Below are 22,996 nucleotides of genomic sequence, written 5' to 3'. Positions count from 1 at the left end.
AAAAAAAAAAGTAGCAGTAAATCACATTCTAAGGAACTAAAGTTTATAAAGCATTTTCCTCATAATAGCTCTGCACAACTAACGGAGCATGATCTCCATTTTACAGAGGACAAAATTCAGACTCTGAGAGGGGGAGTGATTTGTCCAAGGTCACACATCTAAATAAGAGCTAGAAGTAGGACTGAACTGGGGTCTCCTGATTCCAAATCCAGTGTTCTTTCCTCAAAGGATCAAAACAATCCTAAAAGCACCTAACCCATTAGGGTTGTTGTGAAGATCAAATGAGAGTATATATAAAATTCCTTACAAAAGTATCATATAAATACATGGAATAGTCTCCAAGAAATTAGCAAGGTCTAAAGCCAATTTATAAGCCTTCACTGAAATTCAACAAGCAATCATAGTTTAACCCTCATTTATTGTCCTTTTTTAAAGTACATTTTCAGGTTAGTATCCAAAAAATCTACATCTTGATTATAAAACTTGGCTTTCTCTAAATTTCCCAAACTCCTCAAACACCTAGCTTGTTATTCCAAAGGAGAAATAAGAGCAAGTAAGCTACTATTTAAGTAATACTTTAAGGTTTGCAAAGAGCTTTACATAGGTTGTGTTTTTTTTTTATCTTTACAACAACCCTGTGAGGTAACTTCTCTGATTATTCCCATTTTGCAGAAAAGAGAACTAAGGCTTAGAGGACCAAAGTCACACAGCTAGTAAGTAAGTGTCTGAGGTTGTATTTGAACTCAAGTCTTCTCAATTCAAAGTCCAACATTCTCTGCTTGCAAAAAAGTAAACAAAACCTACATTTGTTACTATAACAATGCTGAAGTTCAACCTTGTATCTTTTTTATTAAAAAAAAAGGTGAAAATGACAAAACATGGAAATGATACTCATCGGAGACTGTCACCTACTTGAGGACTGAAACAGATTTTTTATTTGTTTTGTTTTCCTGAAGAAAGACAGTTTCTGAGCAAGTACTCTGGACAGCCATACTCACTTCCCTCCCTCCCTCCTCAGCTCCTGACTCTGGAAAATTGTATATTGTCTTCCCCAGTTGCCTTCTCACCCAAGAGATAGCTGTTCCTCAGGATCTCTGCTCTTATTGTTGAGTTCCTGTCTGGCATCTCCCCCTGAGGAGGTGTCCAAATTCCTCGGCCAGCTCTGCTCTTAAATCTCTATATTTTTTACACTTTGCTCCCATTTGAGTACTTTCTCTCCCACTTTCCCTTCCTTCTCTTCCTAGGATTTTCAGCTGCTTTTTTTTAACTCATCTTCTGTCATAATAATTCTAAGACAGATGAGAGGCAAAAGCTAGGCAGTCAGGATTAAGTGACTTGCCCAGGGTCACACAGCCAGAAAGTGTTTGAAGTCAGAAAAGAACCCAGGTCCTCCCAACTTCATTTCTGGCACTGCTATTTAGCTGCCCCTCAGCTCACTTTTAAGGGCTGTCTTGCCCTATTAAAATATAAAATCCTTAAAAGTAGAAACTAGATTTCTTTTTGTTTGTATTTGCTTTCCCAGCACTTCACATAGCACCTGGCAAATGATAAGCATTTAATATACATTGGTTTCAATAAGTGACCTCTGGACAAATGTCTATAAAAGAAAAATCAAAGGTCTGTCTGTCTACCTGTATTGGACATGTGACTTCACTGATATAGAGAACCCTCAGAAGAGAAACTTCCTTTAGCCAATACAGGCTGGCATCTTTTCTGCAACCTCTAAGCCTGTACTTAGAAAACTACAAGATTATTTTGCCCAAGATCACAGAGCCAATACTGAACCCAGGTATTCCTGGCTCTAAGGCTAGTTCTTGACAGCCCATCAGCAGAATCAAAGTGCTTCATATATATTCAGGAACATGGCTAGAATGCAGAAATAAATAAACGCAATAAGCTAGAATGTTGATGTTTGGGGGGGAAAAAATCTTTCCTAACAAGAACCTAACTCTTCTTTGTAAAGTCTACTTGAAAGGTGTATATACACTTAAAGTGAAACCAAAAGGAAGCTTTCTCCAATAGATAAATAACATTTTAAATGAATGAACCATTCCTGAATTTTAATAATCACTTGAAAAAATAATTCAGACTCTATGGAAATCTTATAATTCATTATTATTCTGTTAGAAAAGGAAAAGGTTGGAAAAGATATATATGCATATTGTATATATCTGTGTATTACTACAAACGTTTTGATAACATGCTATAAATATTTCTTAGCAAATAAGTAATCTTTTGACCTAGTAAGAAGGAAGCCTTCCTCTGCTACTTCCCATTACTGTACCTTTAAGAGGGATCTTTTAAACCCATCTTTTGCTTTATTAATGTATTTCTTTGTTGGTACCTTAAAATTTCCAGGTTTCTCATCACCTCCCCACCTACTGTACCATAAAAAGCATCACCCAACAACAACAAAAAGTATATATAAATTCTGTTGTTTGTGTTTCTAACCCCAATAAACCTTGTAGGGGCTGTTTAATGTAGTGCCCTAGAGTTACCTCTTCATGTATAAAAGAAAGGTGATTAAGGAGAGCCAGCTCTCTGGCTTGGTCCCTTGAAAAGTTATACTTTTTTTTTTAATTTTCAAGGATTTCTTGGAAAAGAAAAGAGATAGCCAGAAATTGAGACAAAAGTAGAGAAAGGGGAGCTGGGATGATAGAATCAGGCTGGGAAGTGAACTTTACACTCAGGTTACCATGACACTAACCCCATCTGTTCCCCCATAATTGTTGCTTGTATTTACCAGTAGAAAAATTGCTAAGCATTTAGACCTTTGGAACGAAAAAGGGGATAAAGGCAAAAAAGTAGAATCAAAGTCCACATTCTGATAAAAATTAGGGCTAGAAATTAGTTTTCCACAGAAAATATCTGGGGTTACCACTAAGAAAAGTTGGTTCTGAAACCTGAAGTATCTTCTGTCCATCATAACTGGGCTGTGATGGACTTCAGTGGTTTGAGAGAGGTAGGAAAGAGAGTGAAGAAAGGGCAATGAAGGACAGGAAAGAGGGGAAGGAGCTAGTTCAAGCAGTAACTATGTCCAGTCATATTTAATTTGGAGGGTTTTAGAAAAGGCAGATTCATGATGGAAACTGACACTGATAAGAATTATTAAGTTCAACTACTTGAAGTTTTACCAAAACTCAGCCCAGTTCACCATTATATAATCTAATTAAGTGGGTTTTTTTTTTAATGAAAGAGGAATCTTTCCAGGAGAATTTTGCTAATACTGTAATTTGTACATATAATATTACATTAAAAACAGAAGCCCTTTAATACAATGTGGCCTTTAAACGGTGAGAGTTTACCTTCCTAAAGAGATACACAAACAGAGAGTAAAGCTTCCCGAGGTGAGAGAAGCTTGAAGGTAGGAAGATAGAGGAAGGATAGAAGTTTAGGATACCGCAAGGGGGGTGGTGGAGCCAAATTACAGATATGAGGTAGCAGGAATGAGTCAGAAATGCAGGCCTTATTAATTATCAATGAGCCACAGCAAAACTCCAATCAGTGGACTACTCAGAAGGCTTGTACCCGTCCAATGATCCAAATTTAATACCACACAGGTCGGAGAGATGATAGAGAAAAGAAAGTGCCTGGCCGAAGGCCAGGTCCCAGGTGAGAGAGATAGAGAAGGAATGGAATTAAAGATGGAGCTTGGCCAGGACAAACATCAGTGGGAGCTGAGATCCAAGAGGAAGAGAGGGAAGAGAGAAGGTGGAGCTTGCTGTGACTGTTTAATCTCTTTGATATGCAAATATACACAATACATAGGGATGATTATCATTGGTTAACGACAAGGTATAGGTGTGGTTTCTCTTAGCCAGGTGAGCACAAAGAAACCTGTTTTCCCCCCTAACCTGGGGGAAGCTGGGGTCAAGGGTCAGAGGCTTTCCTAGCCATGCACAAGACTGAGCATGCTCTCTTCTAAGACAATCTGTACATACTAACTGTTTCCCTTGCCCATAGCTAGGGGTGGACTGCTACAGAGAGAAAATGTGAGACACAAGAGAAGATGGCATTAGGGCAGGATGGGTCCAGAGACTTAGTTACAGGATTTACATACAGAAGGAATTTTAGTGATTACCTAGTTTAATTTTTTAATTCTACCTATGGGGATCTGAGACCTAGAGAACTCAGGTGACTTTTCTACATACACACATATATTAAAGAGCAGGTCCAAGATTCCAATGCAGGTCACAGGGGAAGGACATCATAGAGTTGGAGAATAGATATTTTTTTTTGGAAAATTTTATTTAATTAATTTAGAATTTTTTTCATGGTTATAAGATTCATGTTCTTTTCCTCCCCTCCCTCCACGTCCCCTCCTGTAGCCAATGTGCAATTCCTCTGGGTTTTACATGTGTCATTGATCAAGACCTATTTCCATATTATTGATATTTGCACTAGGGTGATCCTTTAGAGTCCACATCCCCAATCATATCCCCATTGACCCATGTGATCAAGTAGTTGTTTTTTTTTTCTGTGTTTCTACTCCCACAGTTCTTTCTCTGAATGTGGATAGTGTTCTTTCTCATGAGTCCCTCAGAATTGTCCTGGATCATTGCATTGCTGCTAGTAGAGAAGTCCATTACATTTGATTGTGCTACAGTGTATCAGTCTCTGTGTACAATGTTCTCCTGGTTCTGCTCCTCTCGCTCTGCATCAATTCCTGGAGGTTGTTCCAGTTCACATGGAATTCCTCCACTTTATTATTCCTTTTAGCACAATAGTATTCCATCACCAACATATACCACAATTTGTTCAGCCATTCCCCAATTGAAGGGCATCCCCTCATTTTCCAATTTTTTGCCACTACAAAGAGTGCAGCTATGAATATTCTTGTACAAGTCTTTTTTCCTTATGATTGGAGGATAGATTTACAAGGAATCTTCCATCTACATTCCTTCTCATTTGCTGTTCTCTATGTTTGAACCCATTCCCACTCCCTCAGGGTATGTATATCTCTCTTCATTAGAATGTGTTCAGATAAAATGAAACAATCAGCACCAATAACTGGACTTTAATCTCTTCAGATCAAAAATAGAGTATGACCCCAAGTACAAAGTAATAATGCTTGTAGTGAAACATGAAACATGTTAACTGTTTGCAGTGAACCTCTAAAAAATTGGAAGACTAAAGAACTAGCCTGTTAGAATATTCCTGAAACCCTTCAAAACACACATTATAAGCAAATTTAATTTAGGAAAGTCATTGTATCTATGAACACTTTCATGTTAATTTTGTTTTGTTTAAATTTATTCATCTTCCCACAAAAACATAGAACAAAACAAAAAATAAAAATGGTTATGAGTATACATGCAATCCTTTTTAGTATTTACCTTAAGTCATATTTTTAGAACTCAAACGGTATTTCTGATTAGATAACAAGCATTTATGTGACAGGCAATGGGTTAAGCATGAGAGATACGAAGGAGGAAGGGGCAGGGGGGGGGGGGGGGGAGCCAGTCTCTGTCCTCAAGGAGTTCACATTCTAACAGGGAAGACTAAGTATATCCAAGATATACATAACTACATCCTGAAATATTTGTAATTTGTTTGTTATAAAAGGTTTGGACCAGTGCTGAACCCGAGTTTAGATGATAACAGGCTGTAGGCCCAGAGGGTAGGCCTCACCTGCAGTAGGATGGTTTGAGACACAATCTGACTGCTTCTTGATGATATAAAACAGTAAATTGATTTATTCACTTTCTTTAACTCTGAAAAGGATGGAGGACCAGGGAAAAGGTGACCCTAATCTTTTCCCTCTAAATCTCCTCCCAGAATCTAAGGACTCCTCACAGAGCCATCTTCTTGATCTTGATCCTGCCTCAATGACACTCTCTGTTTAAAAAAAAAAACTATCTAGGTTCCTGATCTAACTGGTCCTCAAATTAAATATTTGAAGAGTTATAGTTCATCAGTAGCACATAGTAAAGATATAAGGCTGAGAGGACCAATTAGAAGGCTATTGTGGGGCAGATAGATGGCTCAATGAATGGAGTGCCAGTCCTGAAGACTGGATTCAAATCTGGCCTCAGACACTTCCTAGTTGTATGATCCTGGGCAAGTCACTTAAACCTAACTGCCTAGTCTTTTCTGATCTTCTGCATTGGAACACATATAGATTCTAAGTCAGAAGATTATGGTTTAAAAAAAAAAAAAGAATTGATACTGAAAAAGAAAGGGTTTTAAAAGAATTGAGGCCATGACAAAAAGTAAGGGTTTAAAAAAAAAAATGATACTAGGCCAGAAGGGAAGGATTAAAAAAAAAAGATGATGATGATGACTATTGCCAGAGGCAAGTAAAAGTGACTAAAAGCCTGAATTATGATGGTGGTTTTGAGAATAAGGGAAGGTGATAGATAGATCTTAGAGATGAGAACAACTCTTATGATAAGTCTTTCTAAAACAAATCATTACACTTTAATTAACTCTACCTCCACTAAAGTCCTCCCCTAACGTCTCATCATAGTAGAAGGGTGAGGCTGGATTAGAGAAGGCTAGGCACAAACTCTAGCAGACCTTACATAGCTAGAAATTAATGCAACACTGGTGTGAAACTGCAAGTTTGTCATCCAAAACAAGAGTTTCAGTCTTTCTGATTCCAAAGAGGCCTGTCATCAGCTTGGTGGAAAAGTTAATAAATTCTTAGACTAGAGGCTAAATAGAGAGCTGAGCCTAAAGTTGGGAAGGCTTGAGTTCATAGGTCACTTAACCTGTCTGCCTCAGTTGCTTCAACCTTAAAGCAAGGATAATAATATCTACCTCCCAAGAGATAATTGTGAAAATTAAATGAGTATATGATAAGCACTTAGCGCAATGTGCCTGGGACATAGAAGATACATAATCTTCTATACATAATAGATAAATACTTGTTTACTTTTTCTTTTCTAAAGCAAATCTCAAAGAGGGCAAAAAATGAATAGATAAGTACTGCTATCCTTACCCCCTCTTTTATAGATGAAGAAACTGAAGCTCAGAATTCAAGTATCTTATAAATTGGGAAACATTTTATTAAATGTTTATTGTATGTCAGGCACTTTGCTAAGCCTGTCTTGTTGAGTTCTTTGCTGCAAAGACAAAAAGACTACTCACACTGATAAAATCACATACCTCAGAAGTACTGAAGTAGTCAGTCACCCCTTAATTTAATTCTTTCATATATTTAGATATTAATGTATTTTGTTGAGAAAGAGTATGGCATGGGGAAAGGAGGCTAAATTTGGGTTCACTCCCAACTCTCCACTTAGCAACTATGATACCTTTGGATATGTTTGCTGAAGCAAAGTTTATCTGTAAAAGAGGGACTTGTACTTTCAATCTCATAGGCTGCTATCAGGAAAGAGATTTTTAAACCTCCAAGTGCTATGTAAATGTGAGTTTTTGTGAATATTATAATTTTTATTGACCCAGATTTGCTTTGCATTTCTAAGGAATAATGCATTAAATTCTTTTTTTTTTGAAGGAGGAAAGAAGCTGAATAATTTTCTAATAATTTGAATGATCACTTCAGAAACATTCTATCTTCTTCATTTTTAATCTAACCAGCAATGGCTCCTAATATAGTTTGTTTTACTCTGTCAATCTTCAAATGATTTTTCTTTAGGTTTCAGTTTTTGTATCATTTTGTCACAGAGTATAGAACCTTGAAGAATATAGTTTATAGAACCTCTGAGTTGACAGGGACCTTAGGGACCACCTGATTCTATTCTGAACAAGAATCTCCTCTGTGACATACTAGACAATCAATCAATAAACATTTATTAAGCACCTACTATGTTCCAGATACTGTGAGAAACATTGAGGATACAAAAAGAAGCAAAAGATAGTCCCCACCCTAGACAAGTGGTGGTCTGACACCTAAAATGAAGATCCTTAGAAAAAAGAAGGCTCTCTTAAACAAGTTATTGCATTTAGGCTTGGATCTAATTGTTGCTCAGTCCTTTTTTTCAGTCATATTAAGTTCTACATGGCCCCCAATTGTTTTTTTTTTGTTTGTTTGTTTGTTTTTTTGGCTAAGATACTGAAATAGTTTGCCACTTCCTCCTCCAGCTCATTTTTACAGGTGAAGAAACTGAGGCAAACATAATACATCTAGGAAGTGTCTGCAGCCAGATTTGAACTCAGGAAGAGAAATCTTCCTGACTGCAGGCCTAGTATTCTAGCCACTGTAGCTCCTAGATCTAATTGCTAGGGAGATTTTCTTAACATCAGGCTTGAACGGAACTCTGCATCTCCTAAACATTTCTTCCAATGTAGTTCTGTCCTCTGGGACTAGCCAGAATAATTATAATTTCTCTTTGACAAGATAACCCTTCAAACAGACAATAACTCATAGCCTGTCCCTCTAAGACAGGGGTCCCCAAACTACAGCCCACTGGCCACATGCAGCCCGAGGCCATTTATCTGGCCCCCACCACACTTCCAGAAGGGGCACCTTTCATTGATGGTCAGTGAAAGGGGCGGCGCCACAAAGCTGGGTTGCTCACATACAGTACTATTTCCAGTGACATAATCCTTTGTGTGGCGCCTTGTTCTGAGAGTAACTGAATGAGAACAAGGCGTCATGCAAAGGATTATGTAACTGCACAATGGAAGACGTCAGCATGGTGAGCAGCAATCTGGGGAAGGGAATTCCACACTGTGTATACTGCTGCCTGGTATAGTGATGGCAGTGATGGGACTGTGCAAGGTGTGACAGGCCCATCACAGCCAGCGCTGCAGCCTCCATCATCCCAGACAGCGGTATATAGATTTGTTCATAGCTTTTTTTATAGTCCGGCCCTCCAACAGTCTGAGGGACAGTGAACTGGCCCCCTGTGTAAAAAGTTAGGGGACCCCTGCTCTAAGACTTCTCCAAACTAAACTGTTCCTTTAGCAGTTGGCACATATGGCCTTACCTACTGTGCCCTCATGGTATCCACGTTTAGCTTGTCCAAGTTGCCCCCTATGTCTGAAATTTTCCCAAGATTTTTTTTACTCTTTAAATTTTCTAACTTTCTATATGTTTTCATTTATTTAACATTACATTTTGTTGTGCCAATAAAATTTTTAACTACTGGGTCTGTACATTTCCCTTCTGTGTCCTCGGATGTATATTTGTCTTTTGCATGTTTGGAGAATGTGAGCACAGCCACTAACATTTTCCAAGGTCAGAAAAAAAGAAACTAGAAAATGTCAAAGATCTAAGTCCCAGAAAAGCACAACACACACACTTTTTATTTATAAGAAGGCCTATTGGAAGAAACTTTGAAGCAGAACGTTACTGTTATCTTTTAGGTCCTTAAACTTTCATTCAGCCACCTCTAAAGAGCTTAAACTAGCCAGAAACATGATAGGATCATGAGGCTCACATTTATAATAACACTTTATGGTTTACAAAGCCCTTAACACACATTATTACCCTAACAGATCCTTATCACAGCCTTGTGTTCAGAGCAGAGGAGATAGAGGACTTTTTGAGGAGTTTAGTCTCAAAGGGCAAAAGATATATTGAGAGATATATGAAAATAGGAATGGAAGGACCAAGGGAGTTTTTTCCAGGATGAGAGAGATATGGGAATGCTTATAGGCAATGGGGAAGCAGCCAGAAGACTGGGAGAGAATGTATAAGTGAAAAAGTAGGGATTGATAGAGGGGGCAATCTATTGGAGGAGTACAGATGGAATGGGATTAATTGAGCAAATTAAAAGGTTAACCTTATTTTAGAATAAGGAAACCTCATCACATGAGAAAGGGGTGAAGGAGGAAATATTGGGAGACTGAAATAAATGATGTGTGACATGAAAAAGAGGGGAGAAGAAGGCACTCATGGTCAATAGTCTCAATACTTTCTATAATATCTGAGATAAGGTTCTTGCCTCTTTCTGAGAGGGTGAGGTAGGGGCAAGCCATGGAGTTTTAAAGAAGAAAAGGTTTGGAAGAACCTAGCAGCAGTAAAGGTCTAGCTGAGGTTGCATAAAATAAATGTGTAGTACATTTAGTCAAAGTAGATATGAAGGGAGCAGCTGGGTAGCTCAGTGAATTGAGAGCCAGACCTAGAGATGGGAGGTCCTGGGTTCAAATTTGGCCTCAGACACTTCCCAGTTGTGTGACCCTGGGCAAGTCACTTGACCCCCATTGCCTAGCCCTTACCATTCTTCTGCCTCGGAACCAATACACACTATTGATTCCAAGACAGAAGGTAAGGTTTTAAAAAAAAAAAAGTAGATGTGCATATTCCTCTCCTCTCCATCATGAAAAAGTCATTCTTAATGTTGGCTAACTGGGGGTACAGAATGGAGGTCAGTATCTCCTTTTCACCCCCACTGGAATTTGTCTGAAAACAAAAAATTTTGAGAGTAAATGTTCCTGGGCAAATGGGAATGTTTCAGCCTGGACAGCTTGGAAAAAACATTCTGCCACCCTGTTCCTACATTCATATCCAGCTTTCTACACAGGGGGTAGCAGTTTCCAATCCATAAGCTGAGAACTTCTGCCTTTCTTTTAAGTTATTGTATTGGGTTTTCAAGCCCATATGGGCACCAAGTGTTGCCATTTTGATTTAAAGCATTTCTTTTACAGATTGAATAAATGTATTGCATCTATGTATGTGTGTTTATGTATATATATGAAACCATTCCCAAATGCATAATGATGATATTGTGAAATACAGAACATAAGTTCATTTAAAAGCCTTCCTGAGTTCATAGCAGTTTTTTCTCATTAATATGTCTTCAGTGAATAGATGGGTAGTCATACAACTACAGTCATATGTGAAGAAAACAAGGTCGTTTTTTATAAACATTAAAAAACATTGAGAATCATTGCTTTGGGGCATTGGGGTTGGGTTGAAGAAACAGTCTAGCCAACCAGAGGACAAACCACCTGCTTTCACAGACATACATGTGCACATAAATGTACACATATACCACCAATACTCAAATACTGACTCCTCAGCAGGCTTAGACCGCTATTATAAGTCCCCTTTTTGCTGGAAATTAAACCACAACCAAAGTCTGGTCGATGCAAAAGGGCTAACTATGATGCTAAGTCAATAGTCACACACATTCTGCATCCCTCAGTACACCAGGATGCTGGACGCCCAGAAAGAATCATTGTACCTATGAAAAATGGCTTTTGGGGAAACAAGGATTTTAAATGTTTAAATACAAGAAAAAATATAAATGTTAATATTCTGGGAAACAAAATAGTTCCACTGGACCTTAACTAACAGTCTCCCTGGGGGATCTAAGCAGAGGAAGCCACAGCTGCTTCTAGGCAAAGATTTTGGCTTCACTTATCCATTGGATCCAACTGGCAAGAGCAAGGAGCAGGCTACTCCATCTTTATAATTCCCTTAGCCAAGGGCTGGGAACATAAAGCAAGGAGAAATAGGGAGCAGGTGTCGATGGAGCACATATTAAAACCCTTAGCTCATTCACAACCCTCCTACTTCTTGTCCTAGACTCCCTTTTCAAAAATCCTTGAAGGCTAACCCTAGCATAGACTGCCAGAGGAGGTGAAGGAAGAATAAAATGAGGAGAAGTCCTCCTTTATCTTAATCCCTATCAGCTGTAGTCTAGGCTGCTTTCCTAAATACTATAGAGAAATAAATTATATTAATCATCTAAGTGTGATGTTTTATGATAAAATCATAGGATCACACATCTGTCTAGACCTGGAAGGGACCCAAGGGAGCAACTAGTCCAATTTCCTCATTGTACAGAAGGAGAAACTGAGATCCCAGAGAAATGACCTGTCCAAGGCCACGATGATAATAGCATCAGAGTTAATATCTAAATCCAAAGCTACTGATTCCAAACTCATACTGCTCTAGGATGCTTATCATCTAAAAAACTAGGACTATTTTCTCCTGTAGCAAAAACAACCTGGTAGAAGCATATAGGAAAAAATAATGGGTAAATTCATCTGGAAAAGAGAATGATCCAACACTTTTAATGGTAGGAACTGGGGTGGGAGGGTAGGAAAAGAAACAAAAGGCAGGGAAGTCCATGCTTTTGGGCAACAGGGAAGAGCAGAGGTTGACAAAAAGAAGCACCGAGATTTTCCTTATTATGGAGGAAGCATGCCTCTCTGACATCAGGATCCTGGTACAAAGCCTGGTCAAAGTATCATCACCACAGGGTTAAAACTAAGTGGCTATGGTGCCTTCCAAACCTTGGTTTCCTTAGCCATATAATGGTGACACTATAATGTGCAGAAACAAGTTGTTGGGATGCAACTTCAATAGTTTAAGAGTCTGATTTTCTTGGTGTAAGTACTTCCTTCATCAATTCATACTGCAGCTCTTCATGTAAATATTCCCCCTAGTTTCTATGACCAAGAAATTCAAAACTCTACAGCCAATTTGGTGATGGGCCAATTTAGAGAGTAAACTAGTCATCAGATAACTGAAAGTCTATCACTAAGCCCAAACTCAAAATATTTCTAACTTGGTAGGTCCTCCCAATACTTTCAACACCATCCTGGGTTCAAGAGCCAGTCACTTCCAAGTCAAGATGACCCATCAATACAGTGAACCTTAAAGCACCAGAGAAACGTAAAATTATTATAACCATTAATAACACACTGCTGTTGGAGGGCAGGGGTTGCAATGATCTAATTACAAAAGCCTTTAGGTACCATATTGTGGTTAGAAAATAATTACAAGGTTTCTGAGTCCCTAAAGCCAAACTGCAGCCCTTGCTATTCAAAATTCAAAACATTCCTTGTGTTTGAATAATATATTTGCATTCAAATTCTAGGTTCTAAAATGGAGGATTAGAAGTCAAATTTCATTTCCAGGAACAGATGACATTGCTGGCTGTTGGGTCCAAAAAGCACTCAAAGATCAAGGTTCTCCAAAAGTCATTTCTAATGAAGTAAGTACTTGGAACCTAAATTAAATCTAACCATTGCACAGAAACATACACACACACACACACACACACATATATACATGCATACCCCATGAATGTAAATGGAAATATTTCAAATGACAAAGTGCCAAACTGGAAGTTTCATTTCACAATGATCCTAGGAATCTTTGGACCCCCAAAGCTTCAATAATTTTTTAAGCTCTCTCCTCTGTAAGAACCACAATCCTGATTGTTGATTTTAATGAAACAATAGGACCTTGCCTCACAAGATTAACTTTTATATTTAGCTCCAGTCTCTAACTCTAAGGAAATATCTCAATTAACAAGAACAAATGTCATATTCACCTCACTACCTCCTGGGCAAAAAAAATGGGAATTTCAAACTGGAGCAGGAATAAGCAATAATCTCCAGGTACCAGGTGAAAACAAATTCTCACTGGGTACTGCTAAAGATATAGGCAGTGAATATTCATCTGTGCCCTTCTATTATGGGACCACAAAAGGGACCTCAGCTGTTATACTCTCAAATATATCATATGTTCCAAAAGCCAGAGGTCTCCAGAGAGAAAACACCCCGTGTCTCCAGGACCCTGAAGTGTAAATGTTCAAATTCCCTTCCCACTCTCCAACAACCAGGCTCTGGTTTGTTGACCTTCTGGGCATGGTACAAAACCTGTCTTCTTAGGCTGGCACCCAGGCCTTGGATAATGAATTATATAATAATAATACTATTTTTGTTTTTTTTATTTTTTTATGTTTTTAAATTTGTTATATTCAAATACCCAGCCTACTCCCTCCTTTCTTCCCTCCCCCCATTAGAGAAGGCATCATTTGACTCTGTGTGTGTGTATAAAACTATGTCTTATTTTTATTTATTAGTTTTTTCTCTGGAGATGGACATATGCAAGTCATACTTCAAAAAATGTTTATATAGTTGCATTCAATGTTCTCTTGGCTCTGTTTGTTTCACTCTTCAAAACTTGATGTAAGTCTTTCCATTTTTTAAAATTAGTCAATTTGTCATTTTTTACAGGCCAGCAGAATCACATGACAATCACAGGCAGCAACTTGTTTAGCCATTCCCCAATGGATGAGCATCCCTTCAATTTCCAGTTCTTGCATACAAAATTTTTTGTTTGTTTTGCAAATTGCATCTTCTTAAAGAGAATTCAGGTTTAAGTAATAATAACTGGATAAGGATGTCTTTTAAATTATTTTCATTCTACTATACCAGTAGTTCTCAAAAGGTAGTCCATGGACCCCTGGGGGTTCCCAAGACCTTCTCAGGAGGTCTATGATGTTAAAACTGTTTTCATACTACTGAGAGGTTTTAAAACCTAATCCCATATATATCAATAATGATAACCTATGTAAACAAAAGCTCTTTGTGGAGGAGGGGTAGAATATCCTTAATAAATTTTAAGCATGTAAAATGGCCTTGAGACCAAAAAGTTTGAGCACTGCTGAAGCACTATACATTAAGTGGAGCCAATGCCACACCAATCAGAGTAATTCAAAGTGTTACATGCTTATATCCCAAATAAAGTCACTCCACCCATCAGAGTTTCACAGTATCATAGTTACTATATTATAAACAAACCCCACCAAACCCTGCTGCAATTATCACTTATTCATTCACCCCCTTTAAGAATACACCAGTGTTGCTATGAGACTATCTGCCAGCGCCACCCCCCAACACTGCCATTAAATGGGGGTGTGGGTATGTCTGTAGTAATTCGATTTCTTGGAAGAGACTAATTCTGGAGAACAAGAACGAGAATGTGAGTACTAGAAAGCTTATGTAGGCTTCTTTGTAGACTATTGCTAGAGCTTATATTTTACCTAATGTGCCTCAGCTCTGAGAGGGGTTAAAGACAATAAAGTGCCAACAGGGTACAAAGACAACTGTGGAGATGTTTGTTTTGCTGGGAGAGTTGTGCCCTCTCTGCTCTCTCCTCCCTCTTCCCCAAGGCAAATGCCCTCGTAAATTCCAATTTGACCTTCCATTCCCGAAGGCTTGAACCAGATCTAACTGAACATCCCTGAATGATCGAAGGACAGATGGTCCAAGGACCCTAGAGGATGCATTGGGGGAGGTGGAGAGGGTATCTCCCAGATGCAGAATGCCCAAGATAAGCCTTAGGCACTGGGAAAAAGTGAGAGGCAAGAAATTATCCATTTAGGGGGACCTCTGGAAGCACCTCAACCTTGCCCTGACATCACCCCCAAATCTCAAGAGACATTCATATAAGGAATTAAAACCAGACCTCCCCAAATCTTCCTTAAATCAGATCCCAAGGTATAGGGCGTTTGAAATGCTGATCATCAGAACATTGCTAAAACACTAAGTCTCAGCTATGTCTGAACCAGTGGCTCTAATTACTTACCTCCTGGCCTATCCTGTCTCTAAAGAAATGCCTTTTATAAATGCTACACGGTATTAACCTGGAGTGAACTTCAAACAAACCAGTCTTGAGGCCAAAACAATCCCATTCAAATTTTAATATTCACACTTTTTCTTCCCCAAGTCACTTCTTAAACGGCTCTGAAATTTATCCATTACCACACCTGTAGGTTTAGTTACTAAATAATGGATGACAAATCACTGCAGAATTTCAATGAAAAAAAAATTACTTGTAAACACATTAATGTCCTGGACGCTCAACTTCTCACACTCTTCTTTGATTCTACTGAGTTGAGAGATCAGGATACAGATACAGTGGTACGGTTTAAAAAGTAAGCTTAATTGTGGGTTGGGGGCCCAGGAAACAGGGTGGGGAGCTTAACATAAATGTCTAACACTGATGAAACAGTGAATTCTACAATAACTACTTTTATTTTTAGCTCTATTTATTTTAAATATCTGAAGGCCTGAAATTTTCTAGGCTGTAAGAATTTCCAATTTACCTTTCCTTATTTTTTTTAATTGCTCCCCTTAACCCTAGGGAAGCCAAACTGTGCCAAGGTATTAATTATCTTCTGACACAACTCAACTAAGACTATCGTTTTGTAAGCACTTCTTTCTACCTCCAAAAACCAACCCACCCTGATCTTTTTCTTATAATTATCCTGATTGAAGCACTGAATACCATTCCAACTGTGGTTGTAGCCCATAAAAAATTAAAATGGAAAAGCCCATGATACTTCTGATTGCCTGTTTATTTAGCATTACATGACATCTTTGAGATGAAAGGAAGCATTTTTGTATGAGGTCCCACAAAAAGACTCTAAACTCTAGTTGTCTAAATGTCAGGTTAAAGACCAATCCCATGGCTTTATTTTACCAGTAACAATAGTTGAGGGCAGGGTATAAATGAGCATTCACTTTTTCAACAGAACTTCAAAAAAAATACTGAATGACAACCTTTACTTATTTTGGAACAACTTGTTTTATGATGAAATTATATACTTAAAAAAGAAAAGAAGGGGCAGCTGGGTTGTTCAGTGGTTAGAGAGCCAGGTCTATAGATGGGAAGTCCTAGGTTCAAATCAGACCTCAGACACTTGTTAGCTATGTGACCTTGGACAAGTCACTTAACCCCCATTGTCTAGCCTTTACTGCTCTTATCTTGGAACTAATACTTTTAGTACAGATTCTAAGATGGATGGAAGGAAGGAAGGAAGGAAGGAAGGAAGGAAGGAAGGAAGGAAGGAAGGAAGGAAGGAAGGAAGGAAGGAAGGAAGGAAGGAAAAGAGGGGAGAGAGAGAGATAATGTAACAGATTCCTTATATGATTTGCAATCCTCATTATCACCTCTGCTTTACATATGGAAATACTCCTTATGGAAGTTCAGAATGTATTAATAACAACAAAAAGACAATGTAAATTGTTTTAAAATCTATCAAAAATATTACAACCAAGTAGTCCTCCCTAGACTATTCTCCCAAGTTTGTTTCCCCTTTCTGACAGGGAAACGTGATAGTCCCTAAATACAAGGAGGGCTGGAAGCACCCAAATCAGCACTTTCATCCCTTCTCAAACCTCTTATCACTCACTAGAACACTAGAAAGGATGGGTAACGTGGACTCCCCTTCAGGCGTCAGAGAAGAGAGGGAAAAATTAAAATCAGTGAATTTACCATCACAAAGTTGAGTCTAGTTCTGCTTACCCCCAGGCAGGCAGGCAGCCACAAAGAAAGGGGCACAGTTAACCGAACCAGCGAGGTGGAAGCAGAGATAGGTGTCCCAATGGTTAAAGAAAAGGAAAAGAGGAAGGGCAAGAAAAGAATTCCCAAGAATCATGAATATCCCCCTTCAAGAACCATTCGTTCTTTCCTGAATGCCTTACCCCACCACTTCTTTCTTCCATCTTCCATCTCCTGCCGATTTGCTTTGCAGCTGGAAGCCAGCAAGCTCGGGCTCAGCGCTGCCTCCTTTCGTTTTCCAGGAGTGTTTAGAAGGAGGTGGAGCGGAGGACCGCTTCAGAGCAGACCCCTCGCCCGCTCTCCCATCTGCGGGCTCTTTCTTTGTTAGTCACTACTGACAGGCTGGAGGAAAGAGGGCAAGGCAAGGCAAAAAGCCCTCCTAGACTCTTGTGCACATACACACACACACACACACTCTCTCTCTCTCTCCGAAAACCCTCTGGAGGGAAAGCCCCACAACTACTCAGAGCAGTGCAACAGCCCGCTCCCAAACTAGCAGCAGCCCCAGTGGCCCCAGACCAGTACGGATGCCCCCGGCAACGTCAAAGCCAGAGCAGCAGGAGGCATGACACCTCCGAGCCCAGGACTTAAGCCAGGAGGCTGGCGGACTCTGGGGAAGGGGCGGAGCCAAGGGGGAGGAGGAAGACAGGAGGAGAGGAGGGGAAGATAAGGGTGGGGAACCAGCCCCGGGAGGAGCTGGGGCTGCCGAAGGGGACGCCTGGGGAGCTAAGTCTGGCCGCGGGGCGACTGGCCGGCCCGGGATAACCAGCTTCCTGGGCAGATCGGCCAGTCCAGTGTGGCCCCCTGGGACTGGCGCGCTCTCTAGGCAGCGGCTGCCCCCGGGGCCGTCCGCTCTATGCTCACGCCCCGACTCCTCTCCCCTGCACCCGGCACGCTCTTGGTAGCTCCCGAAGGCAGCGAGCCCGGCTGGGCTTTCTAGTCCTTACCTTTGTCCCACACGGACGGAGTGGCGGGGGCGGGGAAGAAGGGAAAGGGGAGGGGCCAGGGAGGAAGCCCCTTCGGGGCTAAAGGCTGGGCTCACCTCCCCGACTCTCTAGCCACCTCATAGACCTGATTGGGACGCGCCCTATCCTTGGACACCTTGTTCACTGCCCAGAAAAGAAGCAGGGTACTCCGGTCCTGGAATCCAAGCAGGAGATAAAACCTGCCTGTTGCTATTTCTCTAATGGGTCCCCACCAAAGGGGGGGAGGCGAGGTGGGCAGCCTCTTCGGACTGTCTTTCGACTGGAATCCCACCCCCCACCCCCAATCTTCAGGAAAGGGCAAGTTTTGGGGTGGACGGGTGCTGCTCTTTCCCAACTTCGTACAAAGTCCCAAAGGACAGGCCTGGGTCAACAGGGATGCTGGTCCAGACCCGCGCTCTTTGTTTGCAAACTAGGGGCCGGAGGAGGTGGGACCCGAGCTCCAAGACCCTCGGGATAGAGGGACGGGGCAGGGCGCCTCCCTATGGGGATACACTAGGGCTTGGCGCAGCGTTGGGCAGCGCACGTGGATTGGATCCACGCGCTCTCCTAGTCAGTTCCGCGCGGATCGAGGCTCCGTCCTGTGCACACACGCATACTCACAGCGTACACCCCGCGCGCGCATACACACAGATACGCACGCATCCACAGGGATGGGAACCTTTCCAGCTGCGGTCAGGGACGGTGTTGCAACCGTTCTGGCAGAGCACTCCGGTGTGCAAGGTTATGGGTTTTCGGGTTTGTTTGGGTTGGGGGAGGGACGTTGAAAGGGAGGCGAAGAGCGGGTGTTTTCTTTGGCCCTTTGTTCCAGTGGGTGGACCGCCCTCCCCTTTTCTCTCTACATCTCCTGGCGTTCCTCCCTGCTCACGGTACACTGGCTCTGTGGTTGACTCCCAGGTAGTTAGTTCTCCAGCTATTCCCGTGTAAATTTGGGATTTCCAATGTGCACAACGTTGGAAAACCATGACTAGGACTTCTGTGTTCATTTAAATATAACGTATACATTTCGATTTAGAACAATTTTAAAACAAGGTTTTTGTTTTACAGATGGACCCAACCTTCAAAGGTTAGAAATGCATCCTCCTGTAGCCAAGGGAGGAAAGATCTCCAAGTACCGGGGAGTTCACTTCTTTCGCAAACTGGCCACCGGCACTTAACCTGATTGGGTTACCTCTCTGTGTACACCATAGACTACAATGCCAATCTGGTGGTCGATTAAGAAGATATGAGGATAAGATGCTAACCTTAGTTTCAAGAAAATCTAGGGTTCGAATCCCAGCTTTCTTCACTTAGTAGGAAGACAGGTTACCTGGACCGATGGAATGATGGTGTATGCAGACATATGCCAGCTCTGAGTCCAGAGCAAGTCACCAAATCTCTCTGAGCCTCGTCTGTACAAGGATGAGAATATACACCTCTAATATCTACCTTACAGGTTGTTTGCCAGGCTTAAATGAGATAATGTGTGTGAGCCAGCAAGTATTTGTTATCTACAGTATGCCAGGCATTGTATGGGGATACAAGGAAAGGCATAAAGCAGTTTCTACCTTAAAGGATCTCACAATTTAATGGGGAATGAATGCAAATCCTGAAAGCACTATATAAATGTACATATATACTATATACGCTAATTTATTAAAGCTGTGGCTATGCCAAAGGGGCCTGAAGAAACATGAAATTTTATTTAAAACCATAGTAGGGACCAAGATATTTATGGGATGACTAATAAGTGTACCAGTAGGTTAGCTAAGAGAATGGAAAACAATTAAGTTCTAAACCAGGTGTTTTTACCCATTTTTACATCATAATAGATTGTTAAAGTCCCTGAACTTTCTCAGAGTAATGCTTAAAGTACATAAAATGCACAGGTCACAAAGGAAGCCAATTATATTGAAGTATGGTCATTTATTTTTTAAGTTTAAGAATCTCTGGTAGTATAGAACTCAGAGTCTCCCAAGGGATACAAAGACATCCTGGTGTTCCCTGACACCACACCCCATTGTTATTTTTTTAAACCCTTTCCTTAGGTCTTGGAATCAATACTCTGTATTGGTTCCAAGGCAGAAGAGTGGTAAGGGCTAGGCAATGGGGGTCAAGTGACTTGCCCAGGGTCACACAGTTAGGAAGTGTCTGATGCCAGATTTGAACCTAGGACCTCCCATCTCTAGGCCTGACTCTCAATCCACTGATTGAGCTACCCAGCTGCCCCTTCTATTTGTTCAGTATTACTGAGTCCCAAATCAAAGTTTTGATCCCAGTCTTTAATCAAACTGTGGGGTTCCCAAATGTATCTCTTATGGAACAATTTTAGTGCCTTTCCTCTGAGACTGTCTCCAAGTTATTCTGTGTTGTGTTGCATATATTTTTGTACCATAATACAAATCATAGTTCCATTGTTTGCTTATTCTCTCCCCCATTAGACAGAGAACCCCTTGAAAGTGGAGACTTTTTTTTTCTTTCTGCCTTTCTTTGTGTATCAAGCATTTGGAACAGTGTTCCTGGCACATAGTAGGTGTTTAATGAATGTTTATTGACTTGACTGAGGAAATTAGGCTAATTGAATATCCCTGGATGGATGCAGACATAATTCCACTCATGGAAAGCACAACTCGAAGCCTTTAATCTTTCAGAAAGGAAATCAGTGGTCCTAGGTTCAGAGAACACTGGCTACTTCTGAGCTCTTTCAAATTTCAGTGTTTTTCAATCCTTTCCCTTCTTGTTTCTACAGAAAATTTTATGAGCCCAACAGGAGTAGGTCTATACTATTTGTCCATTGAACCCCTGCCCTCCTAAATCCTTTGTGCTTAACAGTTTCCTGGTCTGATAAATGAGGACTGAAATGAAGAAGTGCCAAAGGGAGAACAATCCCAAAGCAAAAGTAAAGCTGTGATGGTTTGACTTGCAGTGTATTAATTAACAGTTTATAAGGGGGAAAAAGGTTAAGAAAAACAATGCCTCAGTAGCAACACCTATGCAGATTTCAATCATGTCATGCTTTAGAAAACAGAATGATTGTGGCTCAAAAACGTCACATTTAACTCACATAACCTTCAGACCATGCCACCATGAGCCAATGGAGAAAGGACTTCAGTGGAGTAAGAAACAAATCCCAGCTCTATTCACTTAATTAAGATTTTCTTATTCTCTCTTTAATGGGGATGATTAGAGAGCTTGTCTCAGAGTCAGGAGGAACAGGCATCAAGTGACACATAATGGCTGTGTGTGATCCTGGACAAATAGCTTAGCCAATTACTGTTCTGGGCAACTTTCTGAGACAAGTGCTTAACCTTTTTTTGTCATGGGCCTCTCTGGCAGTCTGAAAGTCTATGAATCTTTTCTCAGAATTTTAAAATTCCTAAAATAGAAGATAAAGGATTACAAAAGCAAATTATATTGAAATAAAGATGTACTTTTTCCATCCAGGTTCAAAGACCTTTTCCCTAGTTTATTCACGAGACTCCTGCTCTAAAACTATAATTTACAGAGATGTTGCCAACCTGCAATGCTAGAGTCTTCTCACCTGGGAGTTCCCTATAAAAATTAAAATTAAACCACACTGCCAGCCCCCCTCACTAGGCTGAATTTCATTTTAAAGATTAAAGAAGCAAGAATGTTCTGTAAATGATTTTTCTTATGATTAGAGTTCTCCTAAGTGAGAAGATAATGCCATGACCTCATCAAAAGAATCTAAACCCCAGCTTCTGTAGCTTTCTCCAGTTGTATTGGAGAAGGAGGAGAAAAGGCATTATGAGCCACTAGACAAATGTTAGGGGAGATGACACTGGGCTAGAAAAGAGGAACAAAAATCTTAATTTGTAGCACATACAATAATGCTATTGATTCAGAAGAGCTAGGTGAATTAGCGGAAAGGCTGGATAATTGAAAAATTAGTGCACTTTTGTTATTTCAAGGACATAAAGCAAGTCACACTAATGGCTAATGAAATGTTTCTAAGTGGGGTCCCTCAGAAATCTACTTTAATGACTATATGAGATCCATTTTCTCCTCCCAACGCCATGTATTTAAACTCATTGTACATTCCATGCCTGGAATTCTCTCCTCTTCTCCACCTTCTGGCTTCCCCCAAGACTCAGTTCCTGTCTTCCCTTCCAGAAAAGGCCTTTCCTCATCAGTCCCTCTCCTCAGACAATGCCTACCTCTGAGATCATCTTCCATTTACAATATATTTTTCCTGGATATGTAGTCATTTGCAAATTTTCTGGTGTATAAGTTATTTGCAAATCCTCATTAGAATGCAAGGCCCTGAAGGCCAGGGGCTCTTTGCCTTTCTTTATGTACCAGTGCTTAGATCGGAGCCTTGCACATAGTAAGCACTTAATAATTAAATGTTTGCTGACATTTGTAATGAGCAAGATAATCTTCAAAGCAGTTAGGTGACTTAGTGGATAAAGAGCCAGGCCTAGAGATGGGAAGTCTTGGGTTCAAATATGGCCCCAAACACTTCCTAATTATATGACCCTGGGCAAGACACTTAACCCCAATCGCCTAGTCCTTCTCTTCTATTTTGGAACCAATACTTAATATCAATTCTAAGACAAAAGGAAAGAGTTTTTTAAAATATATCATCTGCCGATAAACTATTAATGTGCAAAAGGGTATAGAATTTCAAAGTTGGAAGGAACCACTTACCCCACTTAGACATAAAGCAAGAATTCTCTACTGTATCTTCAACAAGTATCTTAGGGCATGGATTTAAAGGACACCAATTGTTAGCAATTCTTGATGTCCTACGGCAGCCTATTCTGCTTTGGGACAGCTCTAATTGCTAGAAAGTTTTCTGCCTTATATTAAGATGAAATCTGCCTTCTTATCATTTCTATTCCTTACTCCGTGTTCAGCTCTTCCGGGCCAAGCAAAACAAAGCTAATTCCTCTTCCATATGACAAACCTCAAAATACCTGAAGACAGATATCCTGCCCCTTCTCCTCTCCAAGTTAAACACCCTGAGTTCCTTGTAATACTCCTGAGGCATTTTTCTTTGGATGTACTC

The 22,996-nt window shown here is 40.3% G+C and overlaps 1 protein-coding gene across 7 annotated transcripts in view; it reads right to left on the bottom strand.

The window, feature by feature from the left end:
- PSD3 (pleckstrin and Sec7 domain containing 3) overlaps positions 1-22,996 on the bottom strand; it is a 784,568-nt gene that overhangs the window by 507,743 nt on the left and 253,829 nt on the right. The window contains exon 1 of one of the 7 annotated variants that reach the window (XM_056813643.1): positions 17,146-18,231. The exons of 5 other annotated variants lie outside the window; for them this stretch is intronic. In XM_056813643.1, the coding sequence (XP_056669621.1) occupies positions 17,146-17,166 (21 nt within the window). In that variant the 5' untranslated portion in view covers positions 17,167-18,231. Of the gene's footprint in view, positions 1-17,145; positions 18,232-22,996 lie in introns of those variants that run through there. One more of the 7 variants, XM_056813640.1, reaches the window with a different exon arrangement.

The sequence above is a fragment of the Monodelphis domestica genome, chromosome 1 (genome assembly GCF_027887165.1).
Source record: "Monodelphis domestica isolate mMonDom1 chromosome 1, mMonDom1.pri, whole genome shotgun sequence".
NCBI lineage: Eukaryota > Metazoa > Chordata > Mammalia > Didelphimorphia > Didelphidae > Monodelphis > Monodelphis domestica.
The sequence above is the reverse complement of the archived record's forward strand: the minus strand, read 5'-3'. Positions and strand labels throughout refer to the sequence as shown.